General features: G+C 46.0%; 1 protein-coding gene across 3 annotated transcripts in view; it reads right to left on the bottom strand.

Annotated features, from left to right (window-relative positions):
- The window catches only part of LOC114138560 (sodium bicarbonate cotransporter 3-like), a 48227-nt gene that overhangs the window by 21514 nt on the left and 3506 nt on the right, over positions 1-23207 (bottom strand). Inside the window, exons 1-20 of one of the 3 annotated variants that reach the window (XR_003594233.1) lie at positions 14757-14810; positions 13352-13433; positions 11932-12072; positions 11720-11858; positions 10838-10998; positions 10262-10450; positions 6380-6486; positions 4762-4919; positions 4565-4652; positions 4331-4477; positions 3439-3542; positions 3182-3356; positions 2639-2772; positions 2104-2349; positions 1620-1725; positions 1374-1535; positions 1180-1293; positions 511-672; positions 178-429; positions 29-97 (exon numbers count right to left, since the gene is read on the bottom strand). Coding sequence is in view for 2 of the 3 variants with exons in the window: in XM_028007923.1 (XP_027863724.1) it covers positions 29-97; positions 178-429; positions 511-672; positions 1180-1293; positions 1374-1535; positions 1620-1725; positions 2104-2349; positions 2639-2772; positions 3182-3356; positions 3439-3542; positions 4331-4477; positions 4565-4652; positions 4762-4919; positions 6380-6486; positions 10262-10450; positions 10838-10998; positions 11720-11858; positions 11932-12072; positions 13352-13433; positions 14757-14810 (2790 nt within the window). In the remaining variant the exon portion in view is untranslated. Of the gene's footprint in view, positions 1-28; positions 98-177; positions 430-510; positions 673-1179; positions 1294-1373; positions 1536-1619; positions 1726-2103; positions 2350-2638; positions 2773-3181; positions 3357-3438; positions 3543-4330; positions 4478-4564; positions 4653-4761; positions 4920-6379; positions 6487-10261; positions 10451-10837; positions 10999-11719; positions 11859-11931; positions 12073-13351; positions 13434-14756; positions 15640-23207 lie in introns of those variants that run through there. The other 2 variants (XM_028007923.1, XM_028007930.1) reach the window with 2 other exon arrangements.

The following is a 23207-nucleotide window of genomic DNA, read 5'->3' as shown; positions in this document are numbered from 1 at the left end:
TAAAAAGACAAAAAAACAAGAAACAAACCTGGATGCCTTTGAGTGACGACACTCCCATGTAGAGGAAGACTCCATAGAGGACGGGCATCGGGATCAGCTGGGGACCAACAGGACACGTTTGTTACTGAGTCCACCAGAACGTCCAGCAGAACGTCCCATGTCCAACCAGATGTCCACCTTGAGCGCGGACGTCATGAAGACGGAGCAGCCCATCAGGATGAAGATCATGAATCCCGTCACTCGTTGCTCCCGGATGCCCAGAAACTTGGGTTGCTCTCCCGGCGCGGCGCAGCCCGACTCCACCTTCAGGCTGTTGACGTGGGAGATGGAGAGGACGGTGGCTGCCACGAACCAGGGCAGGCCCAGGATGGAGCAGACCCCCAGCATGACTGCCACCACCAGCAGGTCCAGGTGGTACCCACAGCCCTTCTGCAGGGAGGCACACACCAGGTCAGAGCCACAGAGACCCGTACCGAGACCCAGACCGCGGCCACGAGCCGCCCCACCCACCTTCAGCTTGTTCTCCTTCCTGTTGATAATGATGGCGGTGATCTGCTGGTCCATGAAGATCAGGATGGTGCAGAGCAGAGCGGGGACGGCGGCCGCCAGCAGTGTCCACCAGGGGTTGGCGCCGAGTGGCGAAACCAGCCAGGACCGGTTGCTGGTGGTGGGCTGCAGACAACCCAACAGACGCCATTACAACCCAGTGGACCCTCTTAGAGGAAGGCGGCCGACGCCAACAGAGGGCGACCGACGAAACGAAGAGCCACAGACGCCAGAGGAGGGCGACCAAAGCAAATAGAACCCTATAATGGTACCTAGAACCAGATCCTCATCCAGATTATTCAGGAGGGAAGAAGACGCTAAAATGTACAAATAAAATTCGCAGCTTATTGCTCATCATACTGGAAATGGCTCTTTACAGTCGTAATCCCCTTAGTGGCTAGCGTTTTAGCACAGAGTGCATGTAGCATCGCAACAGAAGTCAGCCAACTGGAGACACATTTGCATTTAACCTATGATAGATGCAAAAGTGCTAAATAGCTAGCTAGCATACAGTAGCCTCAACTGCCACTAAGTAATATATTAAAGGCCAACGTACATTTTTCCAATCAATTTAAAACTTTTTAAAGACTTTAAGGAAGTGCGGACACGCCTCTGAACCTGAAGGTGGATCACCTCGAATCGCTCCGGGACTTCCAGCTTGGGAGAAGGAATTCCCACCAGGTAATCCAGCAGCACCATGACCATGATGGTCAGGAAGACGGCAAAGTCACTGATGGTCGACCGCACCTGTAGACAGAACCAGCGGGTCCGTGAAGCAGAACCAGCAGGTCTGTGAAGCAGAACCAGCAGAACACAGAGGTACTGACCTTGGTGGGGAAGTATCTCTTGGTCTTGAACTTTTTGAGGAACGAGGAGAGGAAGAAAGTGGCGAAGAAGAGGATGACGGACCAGAAGAGGACGTCTGGGACAAAGGGTCCTTTTTCACTGCAAGCCGACCCGATAAACTGTCCCTTCAAGTCCCGACAAGCCTGCAGACACGGACAGGAGGGTTACAGGCCGCAGTCCCTCCGGCCGCCACCGGGGGCCGCTGGTTGTGGACCAGCAAGCCGTACCGTCACGTTCAGCTGCTCCCACTCGATGCTTCCTGCTGTCAGGTTCCTGCTGCTCCAGATGTGCTGGACGTCGGCCGAGGCGTTGGAGGGAGAAGAACACCGACATCTGGAAGAGATGCAGACCGGATCAGAACCACCGGGCCGCTCCAGAACCATCGGACAGAAGGCATAAATCGTTTAAATAAGTACATTTAAAAATATTTATGTAAAGAAAACAGAAAAGAAAAAATTTTAAGAAAAAACTAAAAACGTTTTAAAAATTAAAGAAATATTTTTAGCAATAATTTTTTTATTTTAATTTAAGAAATTAAATAAGAAAAAACAGAGAAAACGAATAAAGTAAAAACTAAAATCAGTAAAAAAAAAATTATAAAAATACAATAAGAAATTAAGGGAAAAAAATTGATTAATTTTATTTATTTAAAAGTAAAAGAAAAAGTTAAAGGAAACAAATGCATTAAAGAGTGAAGGCCCGCCCCCTCACGTGGAGAAGGTGAGGTTGTTGAGCTGGTTGTGCAGGTTGACGGGGAACTTCTTCCCCATGTTGACCAGCTTGGCCAGAGCCTCGTAGATGAAGATGATGCAGATGAGGGCGGCGAAGGCTTCCTCGGTGAAGCGGGTGATGTAGCAGACCAGAGAGCTGGCGTCCGTGGCGACCAGCAGGACGCACAGGAAGGCCGTCCACAGCCCGATGCTCGTCCGCAGGGACAGGTAGGACAGACCGTGATTCCTGGGGACAGACAAAGAGACATCACACCTCACCAGGACGCCATCTTGGTTCTTATGGGTTCAGAACCAGAGCAGCCAACAAACCAGGGGTTTATGTAAGAGTTATGAAACAGATTTAAACCTCAAACAAAAGGATTAAAAGTCTAAAAGCTCCAGAAAATAAACAACAGAAGAATTAAATCCTAAAAGTTCTGATAATCTGTGACCCGTTTGGCTCTGCGGCTCTTATCCAACAGCCTGAAGGCTCAGAAATGAAGCAGCCAGCAGGGGGCACTGCGGTTTGGACTCACTCGCAGAAATGGAAGAGGATCTTCTCAAACACCAGAACCGGGCCGGTGCTGCCCAGGATGGTGAGTGGCTGGCCGGCGAACAGGGAGTAGGTCACGCCCGTCATGGACGCCCCAAACAAAGACTCCATGGTGCCCTGCAGAACCGAGAGGAGATGTTACTGCTGAGCACACCGCGGGAAAAACATCAGCAGGTCCCACAGAGCTCACTAATTCTGTTCAAACATTTTATAACTTATCTTTTTCCACTTTATTATTATTACTACTATTTATTTAATTGATCACTATCTGTTAGCTCAGTGTTTTTCAAAGTGGGCGCCACCGGAGGGCGCTGTGGGAGCCTCAGAAAACCATAATGTTTTATCTAATACTAAACTTTTCTACCACAGAACTCATGGCCATCTAAAGCCAGAAGGTTAGCATTTATGCTAAATGGATGTAAAAATAATGGATTAGTGAATATAAAACATTCTGACGTTTACATATGTTGTCGCATTGACTGTGGGTTTGCTGTGGGGGTCACAGGTCAGAGTTTGGGAACCTTACTATGCTGCCCTGGGTGGCCTCCCCCAGCAGACCGCCGAAGGTGACGACAGGCGACATGCAGGCGCAGTACAGGAAGAGGACAGATGCCAGACACTGCAGACTCAGCGCGTCTTTGATGTCACTCCAGTAGAACGGCGCTTTCCTCCGAACGTCGTTCACCAGGCCTCCGAAGATCCTGTTGGATTAGATCAGCGTCACCTGAGCATCACACACACACACACACACACACACACACACACACACACACACACACACACCTGCCCGTCCGCTGCAGCTCTGGGCCCGTGTGATGCTCCGTCTCCTTCACAGCCTCTGAGCAGTGGGCGGAGCCATTAGGCTGCGCCGCCGTCTTCCTCTTCTCCTGCAGACACAGATGGACGGTTGAAAACACGGATGTTGCTGCTCTTAAACAGAAATATGCTAAATTGGAAGTTATAACCTTTCTAGCTTAGCGCCGTTTTAGCATAAAACAGAATTATGCTACAAAAATGTAATTTCTTCTAAAATGGAAGTTTTGCTACAACAGACATAATGCTAGCATTCCGCTTTAGCATATTTCAGTTTAATGCTGAAACATAAATTTAGGATGAACTTGCTAGCATAATTTCCGTTTTAGTCCAACTTCCAATGTGTTAAAGCTGCAGTATGTAACTTTAATAAAAATATGATTTTTATGTATTTGTTTAATCTGTCACCATGTCATTAGTTTGTTATGAGTCAGGAATCTGTGAAAAGATCGATCTCCACGTAGACAGACTCAACAGTTTTATTCTACTGAAGCTTTTTTTTTTCTACCCCTCCAGGGTCTTTTGTGGCTCTAGTGTCCCTTATATGACAGCAGGCTGACAGGAAACGGGGAAGGAGAGGAGGGAAGACATGCGGCAAATGTCGTCGGGTCCGGGAGTCGAACCCGCGACGGCCGCGTCGAGGACTCAAGGCCTCCAAATACGGGTCGCGCCAACCGCTACGCCACCACGGCACGCCCTTACTGAAGCTTTAAATGGAAGTTATGTTAGCAGGTTTATAGTTTCTTAATTTTGTTGTAGCATAATTTCACATAATGCTAAAACACAACTTCTGCTAATTCATCATAACTTTACAGGGCGAGTTTCTGCCGACCCTCCTGGGCCTCGCTGGGCCGGTTCTCACCTGAGACGGGACGTTTTTCGGAGGTTCGATCCGGATGCTGGGGTCCCACTCGCCTGGCGGCAGAACCGTGACCTGGTCCAGGAATTCATCGATGCCGGACAGCAGGTCGTTCCGGTCCTTGGCCTTGTACGCCACATCATGGAAGACCTGCGGCAGAACCGGGAGGATAGAGAAGGTTCCTCTGTTTGGGTCGCACCTGAACCAGACCAGAACCTCCTGCGTCACTCAGCTCACCTCGTCGGTCATCAGCGTGGCGATGGAGCGTCCGATCTCATGGTACTGCAGGCCTTTCCCGAACGGACCGAGCAGCAGGAACAGAAACCTGAAACAGAACCGGAGAGACGCTTCAGAAGCAGCTTCTGGTTTCACTGTGTGGGTTTGAAATGGACCGGAGTTGCCATGGGAACCAAGCCAGCAGGTTCTGAGCTCACCTGGTCGGTACCGGAACCTCAGTGAGGCCCGTCAGCAGCACGGCCGGCGCCAGGCGGACGAAGGCGATGATGGGCCGCTCCAGGAAGTCCACCTCTCCCACCAGGACGTTGGAGGCTTCGGCGCCAGGCGGGATCTTCTTCATAAAGTTCATGTCCACCTGGAACAGAACCAGAACTCAGACTGCTGGACCGGATCCTGGTACTGCTGAATCATTACTCCTGTTCCAGTCAGAACCATGAGCCCCTTCAGAACCGGAGGAACTCAGCTGGACTTTACGTCCGCTGAAATCATTTTGACTAAATAACATCTGAAACAGGAGGAACATGCCAGGGACTACTTTCAGAGGCGGACTGATACGGCTTCAGATGGAGTTCTGTTGGGTCCAATCCGTCCCAACACCTCAGATGTAAAAACACAATGTTTGATTGGTGACATCAAAATCACAGCCGACAACAATCACTGAAACGACAGCGAGCATCGACCAATCACAGAGCACCAACCACGACACAGGCCTCTGATTGGGCGACGGCTGACTTACTGCGGGCTTCCTGTCGGCCGCCGGCAGCAAACACACACAGTTACAGTCCTGCAGAGAGACGAGCCATCACCCTCTGACACACACACATATTCTGATTGGACCAGCCCTGGAAGGTCCCAGGTTCTGATTGGACCTGCAATGGAAGGTCCCGCCCCCCAGAACCACCCTTCAGAGTTTAAATACAGAAAGTTGGACTTTGTCCGACCCAGATATCGTTCTCATTCCATCTGCAGTTTTTCCACCATCCCAGTTTAACTGAGGATTTTTTCAGCTGATGGTTCTGACCCGATGGAATAACCAGAACCTTTTGGATTTAACCAGTCTCTCTGTCCAATCGTAGGTTTTTCTGTCTCCCACAGCTGGAGAATTTCCTGTTTTCTGTCCAATGAGAGCCCAGAGAGCAGAGAGCCACGCCCACTCTCCTTCCCTCCTGTCAGATTTCAGCTCTGGTTGGTTCTGGAGAACCCGGACCTGAAGGCAGTGTTAATCTGTCCCTTTCTGGACCCAGAAGGTTCGGATGATTGAGCTTCAGGATTCGGTTCCATTTGGGTTTCTGGTTCTGATTCCAGAAGAAGCGGGAATCGCCATGGCAAACAGTGACTTAGCAACTTTTTCTTTCTTATTTTAAAATGTTTGCAATGACATCAAGAATCAAGAGTAACCATGGCGACAAATGCAGAACGACTGGTGAAAGTGAGTCTACAAAAAAACAAAACAAAGCTAACATCGGGTCTGTCCTTAAAAATAAAACTAAATGGAGAACAGAATTATGATTCTACTTCAGAGTTGGTACAAAATGCCCGAAAATGCATTAAAAAAAATAAAAACCCAATCCGCCGTCAGTCGGCAGTACGAAACGTTGCCATGGAGACGGGACGAGCACAGAAAGCACTAAAACAGAGGAAGCCACGAAAATGAAGGATTCATTTGGTTTTCACCAACAAAACATGAATAATTATGTTACTAATATAAATATATAAAACAATTTTCAAACTAATTTTCCCCAAAACTCAGAATTGAATCAAAGATTCCCACTAGCTACGGAACTGGGCCGCCAGAACCGGGCCTGTGCTGCTCACCTTGCTGAAGTCCACGGTGCTGTTCTCTCGGCTGCCGGCGCTGATCCGGCTCTCGCTGATCTTGTTGTCCAGGTTTCCTGGAGCCGACTGCGGCGACGCCAGCAGCCCTGCAGAAAACCCACAGTCTATTTCACCGGGCCAGAACCAGAACCTCTTTCAGTCCACTCTGGAGACACTTCAGTATTTATTCATTAAATCTATTCTACATGTGCAGAGGCCTCATGAATAAAACACTGCACAGTTTTCACACTAAAACTTGGCGAAGGGAAAAATGTATTAAAGTTCGGCAAACAAAAAAACTCGGAAGCATAAAGCCGTGGCCGCGCACGTGGCCGCGCACGTTTCCTTTATTAATTTCTTTATTCTGTGTGTGTGTGTGTGTGTGTGTTAGCTTATTGTCTGAGGATAAATGTCATGGTTTAAACACTAAAATATTAAAATCATAAAATCATGGGGTTTGATGCTTCCTGGTCTAAATAACGGAATCAGATTTCAGTGGATTTAGTGAGTTTTGACTCTTTCTAGCTTATTATTGTCCACAGAAAAAGTTTCCTGGCTGCTGCACATTTTCACACCACTGAAAAAGTTTACGTATATTTACTCAAACTTTGATGCAAAGTTAGTTTTTATACATGCCGACTTGTGCATAAGATATGGCTGCACATTATTTGTGCGCAGGCTTTATGCATGAGGCTCCTGATGATTTATCATCATTTCATCTTTTCACCAGAACCAGTTTGAGTTGAACCTCATCTGAAGGTTTGGCTCTCAAAGAATGACCTTTGACCTGATCAGGTCGGATGTTCACTTTACACACTAGTTAAAACTTTTTAACTTTATTCTCTTAACATTAAATTATATTAGAATGATTTCAACTCTACTGCTCCGATACTTCGCCTGATCCGACAGCCGACATCTGAACATGAAGCTCACAGGGCATGCAGTCTCACACACACACCCCAACACACGCACACACGGCCCAGAGTCCGGTTACAGCTCAGTGGACTCCATGTCAGGGCGCTGGAACGCTCGCTCCACCTGACTCCTGAACTTTAAACCAGAGCAGAGGGACCGGACCGGACCGGACCAACGGGGTTTGGGCTGAGTAAGGGGAACCGGTCCAGGAAGCTGCTGACTCTGCTGGCTGTCACGCTCTGACTACTTCCTGTTCGCTTCAGAGCGACCTCAGAGATGACGAGTCAGCGCTCCGATCGGTTAACAGACCAGTTCTGGTCGATACTGAGCAACTCCAGCGGCTCATTAATGGACCGGTTCTGGTTCGTCTTGTGACAGTTGCAGCTCTGAAGTTTAATTTGGCGGGTCAGGCAGTAGTACGGTCTCTTTAAAAGCTGCAGAGCCCTGCGGTTTGTGAGGGAAACCCCGTCAGCTCCACTGCGGTGTTCCTCAGGGCTCGGTTGTTGGACCCGTTTGTTCCTGCTGGACTCCACCTTCAGAACCGACACTCAGACTTCCTGCTACATTTACACCAGCGTTCACACACAAACAGAGTTATTAGCCACAAACCCGAGTTCTAGCAGAGGTCAGTGGTCCAGCTGGCAGCTTTCCTTGCTATGAAATTATTTTTGCCTTTTCATAAATTTTCATGCAGAACCGATGAAGAGTCAGCCTGGTTCTGGTCTTCATCAGTCCCATAGTCGGAACCACAGAACCACCAGAACTGTAGTCCTCTATCCATCCAGTCACTGGACCTGAATCAGAACCGGGTTGGGTTTAGCAGAACCAGGCTGCTTTTCCAGACCAGCTCTTTAAATTTTAACGAGGGCTGAAAAACTGAGTGACAGGTTGTTGCTAGGTAACCAAAGAGAGACAGAGTGAGCTGATGCTACCCAGTTAGCTCGGCTCGATGCGAGAGGTTTAGCGGCTGAAGCCTTTCCTCCCAGAATGCCGTGCGGTTCTGGAGTTCAGTAAATATTCTATAAATATTCTATCAGGTGTATTATCGCTTCATGCTGATCATGTGTCAGTTATTGATTTACTGCCCAGCCCTCAGCTGATCCCAATCAGTGAAGGAGGTTCGTTGGTCCCCAGATGACCTCTGACCCCAGGCCTGGTGTTAGTAGCAGCAGCTTCATGCCTCTTATTGCCTGTTTGGCTCTCAGGAGTGCCATCATCCATGTGAAGGTGCTGCTCCTCCTCCGGAGGGAAAACCACCACCTGGATCCCGGCTCCGCCCTCCAGCGTCTCCGGCGCCGAGCGGCGGCGCAGCGCTCCTCCTGAGGGGGCAGGGTCCAGAAGGGGCGGGGCCAGACCGGGTGGGCGGGGCTCCGACAGGTGGCGCTCCTGGCGGTACAGGGTGGGCGTGTTGGGAGGCAAGGAGGCGGGGCCAGAGAGGAGGCGACCAAACAGGAAGGACGCCCGAGGGGAGGGGGGAAGGGTGGCGGCGTCGAAGGAGAACTGAGAGGAGCGGCGGAGGAGGGAGAGGCGAGAGGAGGACACGCCCTCCCCTGGAGAGAGGAGGGACAGGAAGAGATGCTGACATCAACAGAGTCACGCTAACCAGCAGGAGGCTCTGGGTTTCCATGGAAACCACCTCACTTCCCATTACTGGGATAGAAGCAGCGGGTTTGGACGTCAGTCAGAGATGGAAAGCGTTTCTACACGTCGGCATAATCAGGAATTATGACTTTATCCCAAAATTATCACGACTTTCTTGCACTTTATGACTATTCTCTTATTACAATTGTTCTCATGAACAACTTTATTCTCGTATTGTAGACGATGTTGCTGTAATATTAATTATTCTCATATTACGACTTCTCACAGAACTTTATTCTTGAGATGAAAGAACGGTTTTTTAGCCTGAACCTTACATGCGCAAAAACGTCTTGCTGGTATTTCTAAAGCAGCGCCACAAAAAAATGATTTCTTTGCAAAACATCCAAAATCAATGGAGCAGGATGACAGTTTTTGCTTTTAATTATATTTATAAATGACATAAAAACCGTTTAATGCTAAAAATGTTCATATAAACAGGAAAACTAAATTATTTGACTGCTTGCGTGTAAAAATCGAGGTTCTGATTGAGTCCAAACCCATGAAGCTCCAACTCAGCTCCGTCAGCAGCTGATTATTAACCCGTCCAATCAGCACACTGGTTAGTGCTGACCAATCAGAAAGCAGCTTCTGCTGATCATTAAACACTCGGTTAGTGAATTAGAGACCAACACGTGTGTTCATGCAACACGCCACACCAGAGGCCCGACACCGCGTCATCCCATTACCTCCACCAATCAGATTGCACGGACTGAACCGAACTCTGCCCGGTGACTCGCAGATCTCAGGGAGAAAACAGAACGTCAGAACCAGGAAACCAAAGGTTTGGGTCAGAACCAGAGGAAACTAAACGGCCTGTCACCATAACAGATGCTGCTGGACGATAAACTGCCCCAGAATTATCGCGATAAACGATAATATTGAGAATGTTCCCAATATTGAGACCATTTTCAAATAATTTAATGGGAATAGCATTATATTGCAAGAACACATTCTAAAACCTTAAATTCAAATAAACATTTAACATTGGAACAGGAAAACCTTTTAAATATAACAACTGATTAAACAATGAACAAATTGAATGGATTACGAAGCCCAAAACTGTCCGTCCAAAAAAGGTCCAGTTGAGGCCAAAACACCAGATTAACATCTTCGATCATCCAGCTAAATCAAGAAAATGTTTTAATTTATAATGCCATTAACTGATTTATTGCGACAGGCCTAATGGATAAATAAAGACGGCGAAGTGTGAAGACCTTTGGGATTAAATGGGACCAGAACCGGATGGTGGTTCTAAACCCGACTGGTTTCTGTTGGTGGACCTGCGAGGTTTGACGTTCAGGGATGGCAGCAGCACCGCAGCCTCACCGTTGCGCTCCAGCAGCGTTGAGTCGGAATGCTTCTTGCCTATGTCTGCGAAGGAGCGGACCAGCGGGATGCGGTTGCTCAGCTTCTTCTCGTTCTGATGATGGTGGCGCTTCAGCAGAGCCTCCCTCACCTTGTCCTGCTGCTCCGCCTCCAGCTGGCCGGTCGCCAGCATGCTGTCGATCACCATGTCTGGGAGGGGGGAGCCGCAGGGCGTTAGCATGTCGTTAGCACATCGTCAGAACGTTGCAAACATATTTTTAGCGCGTTGTTAGCATGCTAGGATGTTGTTAGCACATTGTAAACATGCGGTTAGCATGTGATTATGTATTTAGCGGGTGGTTAGCACATTGTTAGCGCCATGTTAGCATGCCATTAGCAGGTCGTCAGGGCGTTGCTAGCCTGTTGGAACATTGTTAGCGCTTGGTTAGCATCTTAGGCTGTCGTTAGCATGTTGTCAGGACATTCTTAGCATGTCAGTAGCATGTCTTCAGCGCATCATTGGCCTGTCGTTATCGTGCCGTTAGCATGTTGTTGGTGTGTCCCCAGCCTGTCGTCAGCGTGTGGTTAGCGTCTAACCTGCGATCTCGTCGATGGCGGCGGCCCTCATGTCCAGCAGCACGGTGCCGTTCATTATGCAGGAGCGAAGCTCAAACAGGCTGTGCAGCGACAGCGTGGCGACGTACGGCTTGCTCCAGCGCTCGCCGCCGTCCTCCACGTCTTCCTCGAACTTCAGCCACCTGGACACAAACATGACATCATCACCAACTTCCTGTCTGCTCCTCCTCAGCCCGACTGGTAGGGGAACCCGACCGGTTCTGCAGGTTCTGTTTGGGTCCAACGTCTCGTGACCCGGTTACCTGAAGCGAGACTAAAACCAGAACCCAGAAGACTTTAACCGCCACAGCTGGAAAATAAATTCAGGAGCTCGTGATGATGAGAAGCAAAACAAGAAAAGTTTGTCGTTGAAATAAGTTTTACATCTCGTTTTAAATCTCATTGAACTTAGAGGAACTAATTTGAACACGTTCAGCGTCTGTCTTAACCTGAAACTCTGGTTTCTTTTGCATCTCATTTTAACAGGTTTAGAATCTGGTTTTAATGACGACAGCATCAGGTTTCTCTTTTTAACAAGCTTTGCATCTTTTTAATATAATCTGGTTTTGCTGCTGATTTTAGAGCTGTGGCAGTTTAACATTTCCTTAAGTTTGAACCAGAACCCAGCAGGAGCCCCGCCCTCTTTCATTCTTCTTCTTCTCTCCAGAACATCGTCTGACCCGGTCAGCTTCAGGAGTTGATCCCAGATCCCTGCTGCCGCACACCTCACCGCCGACCCCCTGCCCTCCTTCCTGTCCTGCTCATCGTCCCCCTGCCCTCCTTCCTGTCCTGCTCATCGTCATCAATCTACAGCAGAATCACCGAGTTCTGTGATCGGACCGATTTACCCGATCAGAACCTCACCTGGCCGTTTCCTTCCACACCTGGACCTCTCCGTCCCTAAAGGCGAGCTCGTCCAGCTCGGTGAACAGGTCGTGGGGGATGTGCTCCTCGTCGTCGTCTTCGGTGCCGAGGAGGAACTGGACCCTCTGGGACGGCGTGTCTGCGGCAGGAAGTCAGACTCTTCATCATCATCATCAGATGTGTCCTGGCGCAAGAATCGGATTGGTACTGACCGTACGCCGGAGACTCACGGCCGTCCTCGCAGTCGTCCCGGTCCCGCCGCCTGCGGTGATGGCGGTGTCCGCGGTGCCGGTGCCGCCTGCGGCTCTGCCGGCCCAGCGGGACGTGAACGCCGACATACACGGCTCTGTGGCCTGGCAGGAACACACACACACAGAGGAAGTGATTCACACCTTCACAGGATCAACAAATATCCACAAATACTAACAACATGAAACCCATCAGAACCAGAGTTCTGATCGGGTCCAACAGGACCGACGCGTTTCCTCCAAACTTCTACAACATTTTATTTCTCAATGAAGCTGATTGAATATTTGGGTGAATTTTAATTTTTTTATGTAAAATCCCATCTGCTGTTTCTTTATGACTGATGATTAATTCTGTTTGATGCTTTTTGTTTGTAATCGTAATTTTAAATCAGAATAACTTTATTGGCAAAGACCGAGGCGCAAACTTCAGTTTCAATATAAATATTTAAATTTACAGGAAATAAAATATATAGATGCATTTTCAGCCATTTTTTAAACATAATAAATAGTTTTGCATCTTTTTATTAAGATGCTTTTTTTTTAGCATCTTCATACATTTTCCACCTAGTTTGTACAAGTTTTGCATTTTTATTACAGTTAGAAAGAAATAATGGACTGTAAGTCCAACAATTTGTGTAAATGGGAGAAGAAAAAAAGAAATAATGAATTTTGACGCCTCCACCTAAAAACATGGACGCATTTAATGGATGGAAAAACTGCATTTAAATGACAAACTGGCCTTTATTTACACAAATTAAAGAATATCATATAGAGCAACATGTACGAGGAGAGATATGCAAATAATATTTATTAGGTTTTACTGATTCATTTCTATGGCAAAACAGGATTTTTAGGTTCCAGTCACCAACCATTAGAACAGAAAGCTTAAAAAACATAAATGAAAATAGGCCTTCGCAGCGCTTTGCTGCTCGGGCCTAATTAATTTTAATTAAACTCATTGTAGACTCCCAGAATCTAATAATAACTGACAGAATAAAATCCGCCATAAAATCCAACTGTGATGCTTAAACTCATAAAATCAGCAGGTAAGTGTTAATTCAGAAAACTTGGAGAAAACTGATGATTTATGATTGAATAATAAAATAAACCACGAAACTGTGACTTTTAGTGAAAGTGGAGCAGAAAATTAAGCTCCAGGAAACAGTGAGGTCCCTGATTAAAGTAAATTAAATCAAAGTTTCCAGAAGAAAAAGTAAAAGAGTTAAAAGTTTTTCATGGTATTTAATGTAACGACCCAAAAAGAAACGTTTTGTTTAAACCCAAACAGTGGAAATACGGGCGGAACGATTCGCTACTTTCTGTTTTGGCTGCAAATAAAGGCTGCTGGTGTGTGTGTGTGTGTGTGTGTGTGGGTGTCACTCACTCTCCAGTTCCTCTTTCTCAAAGTTTGTGTGCAGGGAGGTGCTGGTCTTGCCCTGGTCCAGAACGGCCTCCTCATCGTTTCCCTGCAGAGAAACAAAACCTTTGAAACATGGAGGATGAACGACGTCTAATTTCGCCTTCAGCCTCTTCGCTCCAACTCACTGAGACAAACGAAACCAAACGGAGAAAACGGGGCGGAGTTAACGGGAACACATCACAACATCCATGTGTAAACACGGTGGAGACAGCATCATGCTGTGGGCTTGTCCAGCAGCCTAACGGAGCTGCAGTCTCAGAACCTCCAGTTCTTTAGCTACGAAAGCTGGACCAATCACAGCCCTCCGTTTGCTGCTGAGCCACAGGAAGACAGGGCAAGGGGCGGGCTCAAGGGGCTCAGCAGCCAATCAAAACGCTGTCATTTTTAAACTGACAAATTTAAATTTAAACTGAATAAATGAATAAAAATAAACAAACGATAAAAATAAAGGTAAATAAACCAGCCAGTAAAACCAGTAAAACCAGGGCGCTTTGATGAGAATAAAACATGACCAAATAAAATTAGAAACAACCTGAGAGTGAAAACTAGAACAGCTTCAAAGAGGCTCGATTCCAGTTCTGGATCAGAACCAGAACCTCGTCCAGCAGATTAGCTGCTCCTACATGGTTCTGATCCGAACCAGACAACCAGAACCTGACGGACCTCTGAAGATTCTGGAAAATTTCTCCTCAATAATCACCATAAACCTGAATCTGACTGAAACAAACCCAACAGAACCGAACGGTACCGGGTCAGATCCCTGGTAAGCCAAACAGACCCAGGAGGTTCTGGTTCTGTTTCCATCTCCATGTCTGTTGGACTCCAGCTTCCTGGTTCTGGTTGCATGAACCGGGTTCATTTCATTTTTTATTTTATTCTCCATAATAAAAATGAAAACCAGCAGAAAGAAATTTAAGATCCATTGAAACCAATAAAACATCGGGTCGCTCGGCGCCACGTCGCTTCACTTCAGATTCAGACCTTCGGGTCGTTTCCTTCGTTCTGATCGTTTCTCTTTCACATGTTTTTGTTTTACCGATCTGCTCTGAATATTCAGTTTCTCCCTGGAACCGACAGAAAACCGGATCGGAACCAGAACCGGTTCTGGACCTGATAAGGTCGGTTTGATTTAAGATACGATGCAGCCTGGAGGAACCGTGGTTCTCTGCAGGCCTGACCTCTGACCTCTGCCCCCGCCGTGCAAAACACCTGGATGTTTTTCTGAGCCGGTCCAGCAGCAGCAGCAGCAGCAGCGTTTCTGGCAGATCTAGACGTTCCGTCTCTACGCTCAGCAGGATGTTCGCTCCTCTCTGCTCTCACTTCCTCAAACGCTGCAACATGAAACTGGAGACGCAGCACAGATACGTACCAAGAGTCCTCTGGCCACGCGCTGAGAGGCCGCGTCTGCCCAGAAGTCTCCCATATCGGACCGGAATCAGAACCTCGCAGGACCGGACCCAGAGCAGAACTGTCTGCTGTAGCTGCGGTTCAGATATTTATAGCAGAGAGAGTTTCCTCGTCAGCAGCAGAGCCTGACGCTCTGCAGACAGACAGCAGGGGGCGGGGCTTCAGGGCGCCGCCCTCCTGGACAGGAAGGGGGCAAACAGAGCGGACCAGCTGAACTCCTGACCCGGTCCGGTTCACCTGCTGCAGCTCGACTCACAAACAGTTCACTGGGAAACGAGGCAAAGAATGACACAGGAAGCTGAGAAACCAGGCTGACCTCTGACCTCTGAGGAGCCGACTCAGTTAAACTGACCCTGCTTTAAGATGATCAATCAGAATAACCAGAGGAGACGTCACACTGGGTGGAAGAGGAGCCGTTTATTTAGCCCAAACAGGAACTAAAACCCAAACTGAGCAGCAGGACCGGCTGAGGCAGAACCGTTTGCTCCGAGACTCGGCGTCTGCAGAGTTTGGGAAATGTGTCTCATCCTGCGTTAGCCCCTCCCCTCGTCCTAAGCATTGGCCACGCCCCTCGGTGTACCTTGGCTCCACCTGCTTTTGGGAAATGTTTTGTTCTACATTTATCCGAGGGCGGGGCTTGGCTTTGAGGGGCGGGGCTTGGCTTTGAGGGGCGGGGCTTTGCTTTCAGGGGTTTTAACTCATTCAAACAGAGCTGCTCTTCAGCGTTCACTGATCGCACAGGATTTATCAGCAACCGGTCGGACCAACCGCTGAGCTGCTGAGTCCACAAGAAACACCAGAACCAGAACCAGGACCTCACAGGAACGGACCCAAAACCAGAACCAGAGGGTGAGTCGGGAAGAACCCGGCCTTCCCTCCAGCTGGACCTTCCCCAGTAAATGGTGTCTTTGTTCCTTTAAGCCGGCCCAAATCTCTGCTGTAATTCAATCCAACGGGGCCCATTGTCTCCTGACCTCTGACCCCTGCAGAAGCCTTTTAATCTGTCCCGACTCCCTGTGGGAAAAAACCTCCAAGAAATCCAATTAGTTGAAGTGGAGACGGAACCTCTTGGCTTTCTCTGCATCTTATTGGCTCCTGATTGGCTGCTGCGCCGCCTCCCGGCTCCTGATTGGCTGCTGCGCCGCCTCCCGGCTCCTGATTGGAAGCCTCTCTGTAAACTGCCCCAGTTCTTCGTCTCCCTGGCTGCTGGAGCCTCCTGGCTCCCAGTTTGTCCTCCGCTGGCTCAGGAATTCTGATGAGGAACAACGAGCCCGGACCGGATCGGAACCTCGTGACCCAGAAGGTTCTCCTCACACAGACTCCCTGATGATGAAGCCGACATGGCGTCAGATACCAGTCAGCCCACATCTGAGAAAATTGTTAATTTTATGCTTTGGCTTTTCATTCACACTAAAACTCACTAAAATTATTTTTCTTTAAGTTCAGAACAAACTGGAGATTTGAGAAAATTTATATTTGTGTTTCAAACATGGAGATTTAGAGTTTCTCGCATTTCAGTCTGCGATGAATAAACCGCCAATAAATTTACAGATTTGTTTTGACATGATTCCCAATAAACATCGTTTTTAATAACTTTATATTCTAATACAGTTTAAAGCAGCTTAACCTATAAATGAACCTCATGGCGCCATGTTTGATTGCCAACAGGAAGTGCTGACTGTTTTGAAGCAACGTGATTGGCTGACAGGTTTAGCTTAGCGCTACACTGCCCCCTGTGGGTCTGGTATGTTGACCAGTGGATCAGACAGACAGGAAGTCAGCTGTTCTTCATTTTCCATCTGATTTCTGTTGTTCACCTTTTCCTGATTATTGTAGGATTTTTCCAGACAGAACTGTCAGCTTACATTTTTTATTTATTGAAAATGTCCAAAAGGGTAAAACATCTATTTAAAAGATATTTCATGTCATCTGGAATATTAACACACTCAGAAAGAAATTAATGTGATAAAAACAAACGACTCGGCTGGATATGAATCACAGCAGCTGGATTCCACAGAGACGCATCTCCAGCCTGATCTGCTGCTTCCATATTAGGAAAACTCGGCGGGAGGATAACGTCTGGCCTGCAGCAGAGTGCAGCAAGCCCAGCAGGAAGTGTGGGAAAGTTCACACCAGGCAGCAGAAAAACTAAAACATGGGGCAGAAAAACTGAAACATGCAGCATCAGGCAGACATGTGCAGATGCACCGCAGAGCGAAAACCAGATCCTTACCCACAAACAGCTGCATGATTGACTGCCAGATACAGGAAATAACCAGAGCTGCACTGACTGCAGTTTTCTGTCCGATCGCAGATTTCCGATTTTTAAAAAGCCCAACCAGCAAATTTAAATTTTGGCCAAAACCAATTTTTTGTCCGATTGTTGCTGAATAAAGCAAGAAAGTTGCTGAGTTGCCAACAGTGAGGTGACCATTAACTGCAAACATGCAGACATGACCGCCATCGGACCGGTACCGCTGTGTTAAACGCCGACAGAGATCGGTCCGGTACCGCTGCATCCTGCATCCCAATGTGAACGCATCTGGTTTTTAATAAACTCAAAGCCAATAATATGTTTTCCAGCGTCTGTCTGCAGACGGTCCGTCAAACGGAGCAAAACTCCGGCAGCTGAAGCTTTCTGGAGTTTCCATGGCCTGGTGATCAGGTTTGGTCCTGGATGTTTGGAGGAATGCTTCAGGTCGTGAAGTTTCTTTCAGGTTTTCTCTGAATGATCCCCAGTATCAGAACATTGAGATTCATGTTGGAACCATTTTCAGGTTCTCAGTAATTCGTTAATTTTGTTTTTAGAAGCAGACGTTTCATCCAACGTGAAGGTTTCTTCTTTCATGCAGCTGATCAGTTCTGACTCAGTGAGGTTTAGAAATCTGTCTGTTTGCTCCAGGAGGGCTTTTATTTTGGCAGGTCAAAAGGGAGACGTTGCAGAGGAGTTACCTCGTTACAGGGCCCGTTGCCGGGGGAAACGGATTCCTCATCCAGACCCGTTCTCAGAGTCTGACAGAAATCAGCCTGTTTTGGTTATCGTTTCCTCTAAACCTCGTCCAATCAGAGCCTGGCTGGGCTGTGACATCACCATGAGTCATCGGGCCAGTGAACAGTTCAGGCTTTGTTCATGGAGTCAGTCCAACAGTCATGAGGAAGAAGAGCTGATTCTGGTCACATTACGACCAATCAGAGCAGAGCTGGATTTTTAACCTTCTGCTGGTTTCAACCAGTAACTGGAATAAACTGGAAACTAAACTGGTGACTAATGATGCTAAAAGCACCGAAGCTTTTAATTATTTAGAGAGACTTGATTAAAATGTTTCATGAAGTTCATATTAGAGTCAGGATTTAAGCACAATTGATTTAAAATGTGTATTGACAAAAAAGCAACATTTTCAATTCAAATTACTGAATAAATAGACAAATTAAACAAATATATTTTAGTTTTTAATCAGTTCATCAGGTCGGAGTAAAATATTATTCTGGTCATTCAACTTTCCAGAGTTCAGGCAGACCTGATGAGGCCAGTCCGATCAACCGATCAATCAATCAATCAATCAATCAATCAATCAATCAATCAATCAATCATTTCACATTTCCATTTAGATCTTCAGTCTCAACTAAACTTCTCTTTTGTTGAAGGACAGTTTTGTTTGCAGAATCTTCATAATTCATTTTATTTTTTGTTTTATTTATTTTGGATGTTTAAAACGGCTTCCAGTTCCACAGTTAAACATTCATTTGAATTTAAAGTTTGAGAATCAAAACAACAATATTATCGTTTATTGCAATAACTTCTGGGACGATTTATCAGATCATTCACTGAGCCTCTTTACAGGTCTGGACTGCGAACGCTGACATTAGAGCTAGATTTTACATGTTAGCACTGCTAGCATAGCTCTGCTGACAGGCTAACTCCTATTAGCACAACAACAGTGTTTTCCAGCGTCCAATCAGATTGCGTAGAAGCAGAAATTAAGCCCTGGTTGGTCGATGGGAGCAGCTGGTTGAGGTTAGCAGAAACACGGTTCCAGACGGATGTTTTGAAAAACTGACTAGTTGTGTTGAAGTTTTAAAATCGATGTAAATAATGAGTCAAGATAATGAATCAAATTACTATTATAATCCTGAGTCCGGATCATCTGCAGCTGTGGAGAAACGGATGGTAGAAAACGAGGCTGAACGTCGCTTCAGGCAAAATATTCAGACTTTCTTCATTTTCTCAGTGGAGAAATTTGTGTGAGTGAAGTCGGCCTGCTGCCGTCTTCACATCTAAGAATGTCAGGCATTTCGGGTGCATTCAGACCGGATAGTCCGGTAGACTCGGTCTGATTGGGGACTAAAATTGCAACATTTGTTACATTTTCAGAACTCTAGTTCTCATTCACACTGCACTGAGTCAAACGACTAAAACTGAAAAACCTGTTCCCCCCGTCGCCTGTGGGGGCGCTGCACCAAGAACTACTGAAGGAATCGACACAAAACCTCTGAAGAAGAGCAGCAACTTCCTTCTTCACAAAAAGCAAACAAAAAGGAGCAGTGTCAGATTTTAGCGGTTGTAGGATTTCTTCATTGATCTACATTACTAGTCTGGACATCGCCTGTTAGCCGCTAATGCTAGCGGCCTGTTAGCCGCTAATGCTAGCGGCGCTCCTGTCCACTAAACCAGGCTGTTCCAACGCGGGATGAGCAGGAATCACAAAATGATCTCAGCGCCTTTATTTCTTACCCGATTTCTATAAATATGGCTTAAATTAAAGCAGAGAAATTTGCTGATGTTTGTAAGTTTTCTCCCTGGATATAAATCTATAAACAGTTTGGTTTCTGTCAAGATGCAAGAGAAGACTAAGCAAATTCCTCCATCCTATTCGATGATTATGTTTAAACAAACGAGGCAATTAGTTCAGTTTTTGTCATTTATTACAGGTTTAAAAATAACAGCAGCTGCAGAGCGCCACGGCAACGGGACAATAAGCTGATAAAAAGTTGTAAAACAACTTAAACCATTTATATTCTGCTTTTCCTTGTTTAGTGTCGGCATGCAAACCCGTTGATATGACAACCGACAACATCTGCGTTAACCAGCCGCACAGAGAGCAATAAATGACCAGAATGCCCTGCACTGTAGCCAACTTCCTGCTTTTGAAACGGTTTCTAGCCAGGTTGCATTCAGACAGGTTTTCTACCGTTTTAGAGTCCACTTCAACCGGATCCACACCGAGGTTTATAGGAGGATCAGAGTTCGGTTTTTAAGTCCGTTTTGGAATTCAAATTTGCTTTCAGAACTCCCCAAAAACTCGGACTTTCTAGAAAAGGGATTAGTCTGATTCAGGAATCTAATCCTGGTTGGTCTGAATGCACCATTAGTTTGTGCTGCGTTTGTTTTGAAGAAATTAATGAAAGTTTGAAGGTCAAAAGGTCAACCCCACATACCCATATTTAACTACATTGGTGTCAAATATTTGTGCCACGTTAGTGCCGCTATCATTTTAAAGATATTAAAGTTTCCAGAGGTCGGAGGTCAACCCCATCCCTCCCATCACGCTTTCAGAATCAAACTAATTTAATGTCAGTCACCTCGGCTGCGTTTGTGCTGTAAAAACTTTCATTTGTGCTGCTTTTGCTTTGAAGATATTGACGATGAAACCAGAAGTCGGGACGAATATTAAAAACAATTCAGGAGTGGAATAAAAAGTTTAAAATGCTTTTCACTCTTACAATAAAAAAATCATGAGCTAAACAAATTCAATAAGGTTTGATTATTTTATTTTACAGATTTGTTTACCGACTCAGCAGAAATTCCACCAATATACAGAAAATAACCTGATTTGTTTTTGATGATGCTTATGAATAACACAGTGAAGCCATCATAAGCTAAACTTTTATTCGGTCCACTTTGTGTTTTTGCTTCTGATAGACATTTAAATATTGTTTATCTGTTTCTGCACTAATTTCATCTTGTTTTTTCCTCAGTCGTTGAAAGTATTTTTTACTTTAATTTTGACTTGTGTATGGAAAAAATGACTGATGTAATTGATGGCGGCTCAAACGTTTGACACCAACTGTGTTTGATTTGCAGGAGGCATCAGCTGGAGAACCAGCATCAGCCAATGGGAGACTGAGTTAGCCGAAGCTACGTATTTCCTGTTTTCCTTCAGCTGTGAAGGAAAGTCAAAAGATTCACTCGATGGAAAAGTGGAAGGAGAGAGCGAGCAGTCGGCCGATAAAACTGACTTATTAAATATGCTGTGATCAGAAGAAAAGCAGGAAGGGAAGAGAGAAAATGTAGAACATAAATATGAAATCAGCAGAAAAGAAGAAACTGTACAGCGTTACATAAAATCCATTTTTATTCAGTTTTCCATCATGTCATTATAATATTCCCTCACCACAAACATACCTGCAGCAGAGCGGGCCGATAATGAATTTTATCACCATAACCTATTGTTAGGATAAAAACCAAACATATGGTTCAGATTGAACCAGAACCAGACGACCCAAACGGATCGGCTGAGGAGTCGGATTGTTTGGCTTCAGGTTAGCATGTTGATGCTTCCTGTCATTCCCCTCGGAGACAAACGGGACGGCCGACCCGACCCGGCAGCAGCGTTCAGGGTGTTGTTGACCTGAGGGGTCGGATCCGACTCATCGCCTCTCAGCATGTTTTACCACTGATGTAACATCATTACAGAGCAACTCAAAGCTGTGCATGAAGGAAAGGGATTCCCACTCTGTCCGTCTGACGCATCAAACACCAAGAGAAAAACCTCAGAAGACCTCCAGGCCTGCAGGGGGCGCTGGAAGGCCAGAACAAACCGTCTCACGATCACTGATGGACAACATGGTTGAACAATGCATCACGACATAACAGTTTCATATCAGCGATACGTAATTATTGATTGTTTTTTTTTTTTTATATTTGAAATCCTGTCAAACTGAAAGGAAAACATTTCCTGTTTTATCTTCATGTTTTTCATTTTAAAGCAGTTATAAGGAAAGAATGCTGGTCAACAGGCTGTTGCTAGGCAACCAAAGGGTGACTGAGTTAGCAGAAGCTACGCAGCTAGCTGGTTGAGCAATTAAAGCGTTTTACTCTGCCTACGTCTCCCAGAATGCTGTGAGGTTCTGGACCAGAGTTCAGTGAAATTATTGAACATTTTTTTGAATGTATTTTTTTATTGATTGCCTCTTGTGATATACATCATATTTTTATATTATGTTATTATTGCCCTGCTCTACGCGGTGCCCAAAATAAAAATTGTGATTGACTTGAATTCTCATTCACTACGATTCAGAATTGATTTAAAACGTCCCAAAATCAATAAAATGTAAAAAGAAATCAGCCGCCTGTCGCCATCCATTTTGTAGCTAAGCATGACGTCCTGACGTCGCCATGGAGACGGTACTGACTGGAGACATAGTGGAGCGGCACAACACGGAGGAAACCGTAAAGATCAAAGCCAGGTTGAAGCAGCCATCTTGGTTGAAGGAAAACATTTGGACTGCTTTTGGTTTTTACTGAATTCCCGGGAAGAAAACGTGGATCTGAGCCTCACCATGTTCACGGTTCACCAGGCTGAGAACTTCAGGAGCGCCGTGAATTAAAAGCTTGAGCTCATACTTACACTGCCTTTCCTCCTCTGTCTTTTTATTCTATGGTGTTTGTTGTGTGGTAGTTTATCCACTTGGTTTCTGTTTGTGTCCTAAAATGCTTCATCATTTCGTTCAGCAGTACGTCTCTGACGTTGATATTTTTCCAATGTGTGAATCTAAAATCTGAGACCTGCCTTCACTTTGCTGCTGGTGAACCTGAAACTCCCTCCGAGAAAAAAAAACTTTTTCTTCCTCACATCTGAAACTGGAACTTTTCTGCTGTGATGTCATACTTTAATTTTTCATACTTTATATTTTTCACTTTGGTGCCGTTTCAACCTCTTAAAGAAACAGATACGTTGCAGCGTGACATCAAGCCCTTCAGCTCCCTCTGAAGTCAAAACAGTAGCATTAGTTTTAGCTATCAGGTTATCAACAAAACACGCTAAATCTTAAATGTACGCCTGATATGAAAGAAAAAGGGATGCAGTGCTTTGCTACACTATGACAAGTAGATAACAAGGACAAGAAAAAGTTTTAATTATGAATAAACTAGCAAGGGAGAGGGCGGTAGTTCAGTTATGCTAGCTTGACTATGACAAACGTAGCATGTAGACGTGCTGTGGGATTCTGTCTGTTACGCTTCAGTTAGAAAACAAAAAAGGCAACCTAATTACCGACTCTGGCAGATCATCAGTCTATAATAGCCAATCAACCGCCGCTGTGTTAGCTTAGCTAATAGCAGCAGTCGCTAATCTACCACAGCGATCACTTACTAGTAATGGAAAAATAGACCTGAAACTGTAACGGACTGAAT

This window comes from Xiphophorus couchianus, chromosome 3 (genome assembly GCF_001444195.1).
Source record: "Xiphophorus couchianus chromosome 3, X_couchianus-1.0, whole genome shotgun sequence".
Taxonomy (NCBI): Eukaryota; Metazoa; Chordata; class Actinopteri; order Cyprinodontiformes; family Poeciliidae; genus Xiphophorus; species Xiphophorus couchianus.
Note: the sequence above shows the minus strand (reverse complement) of the source record. Positions and strands in the feature narration are given on the sequence as shown.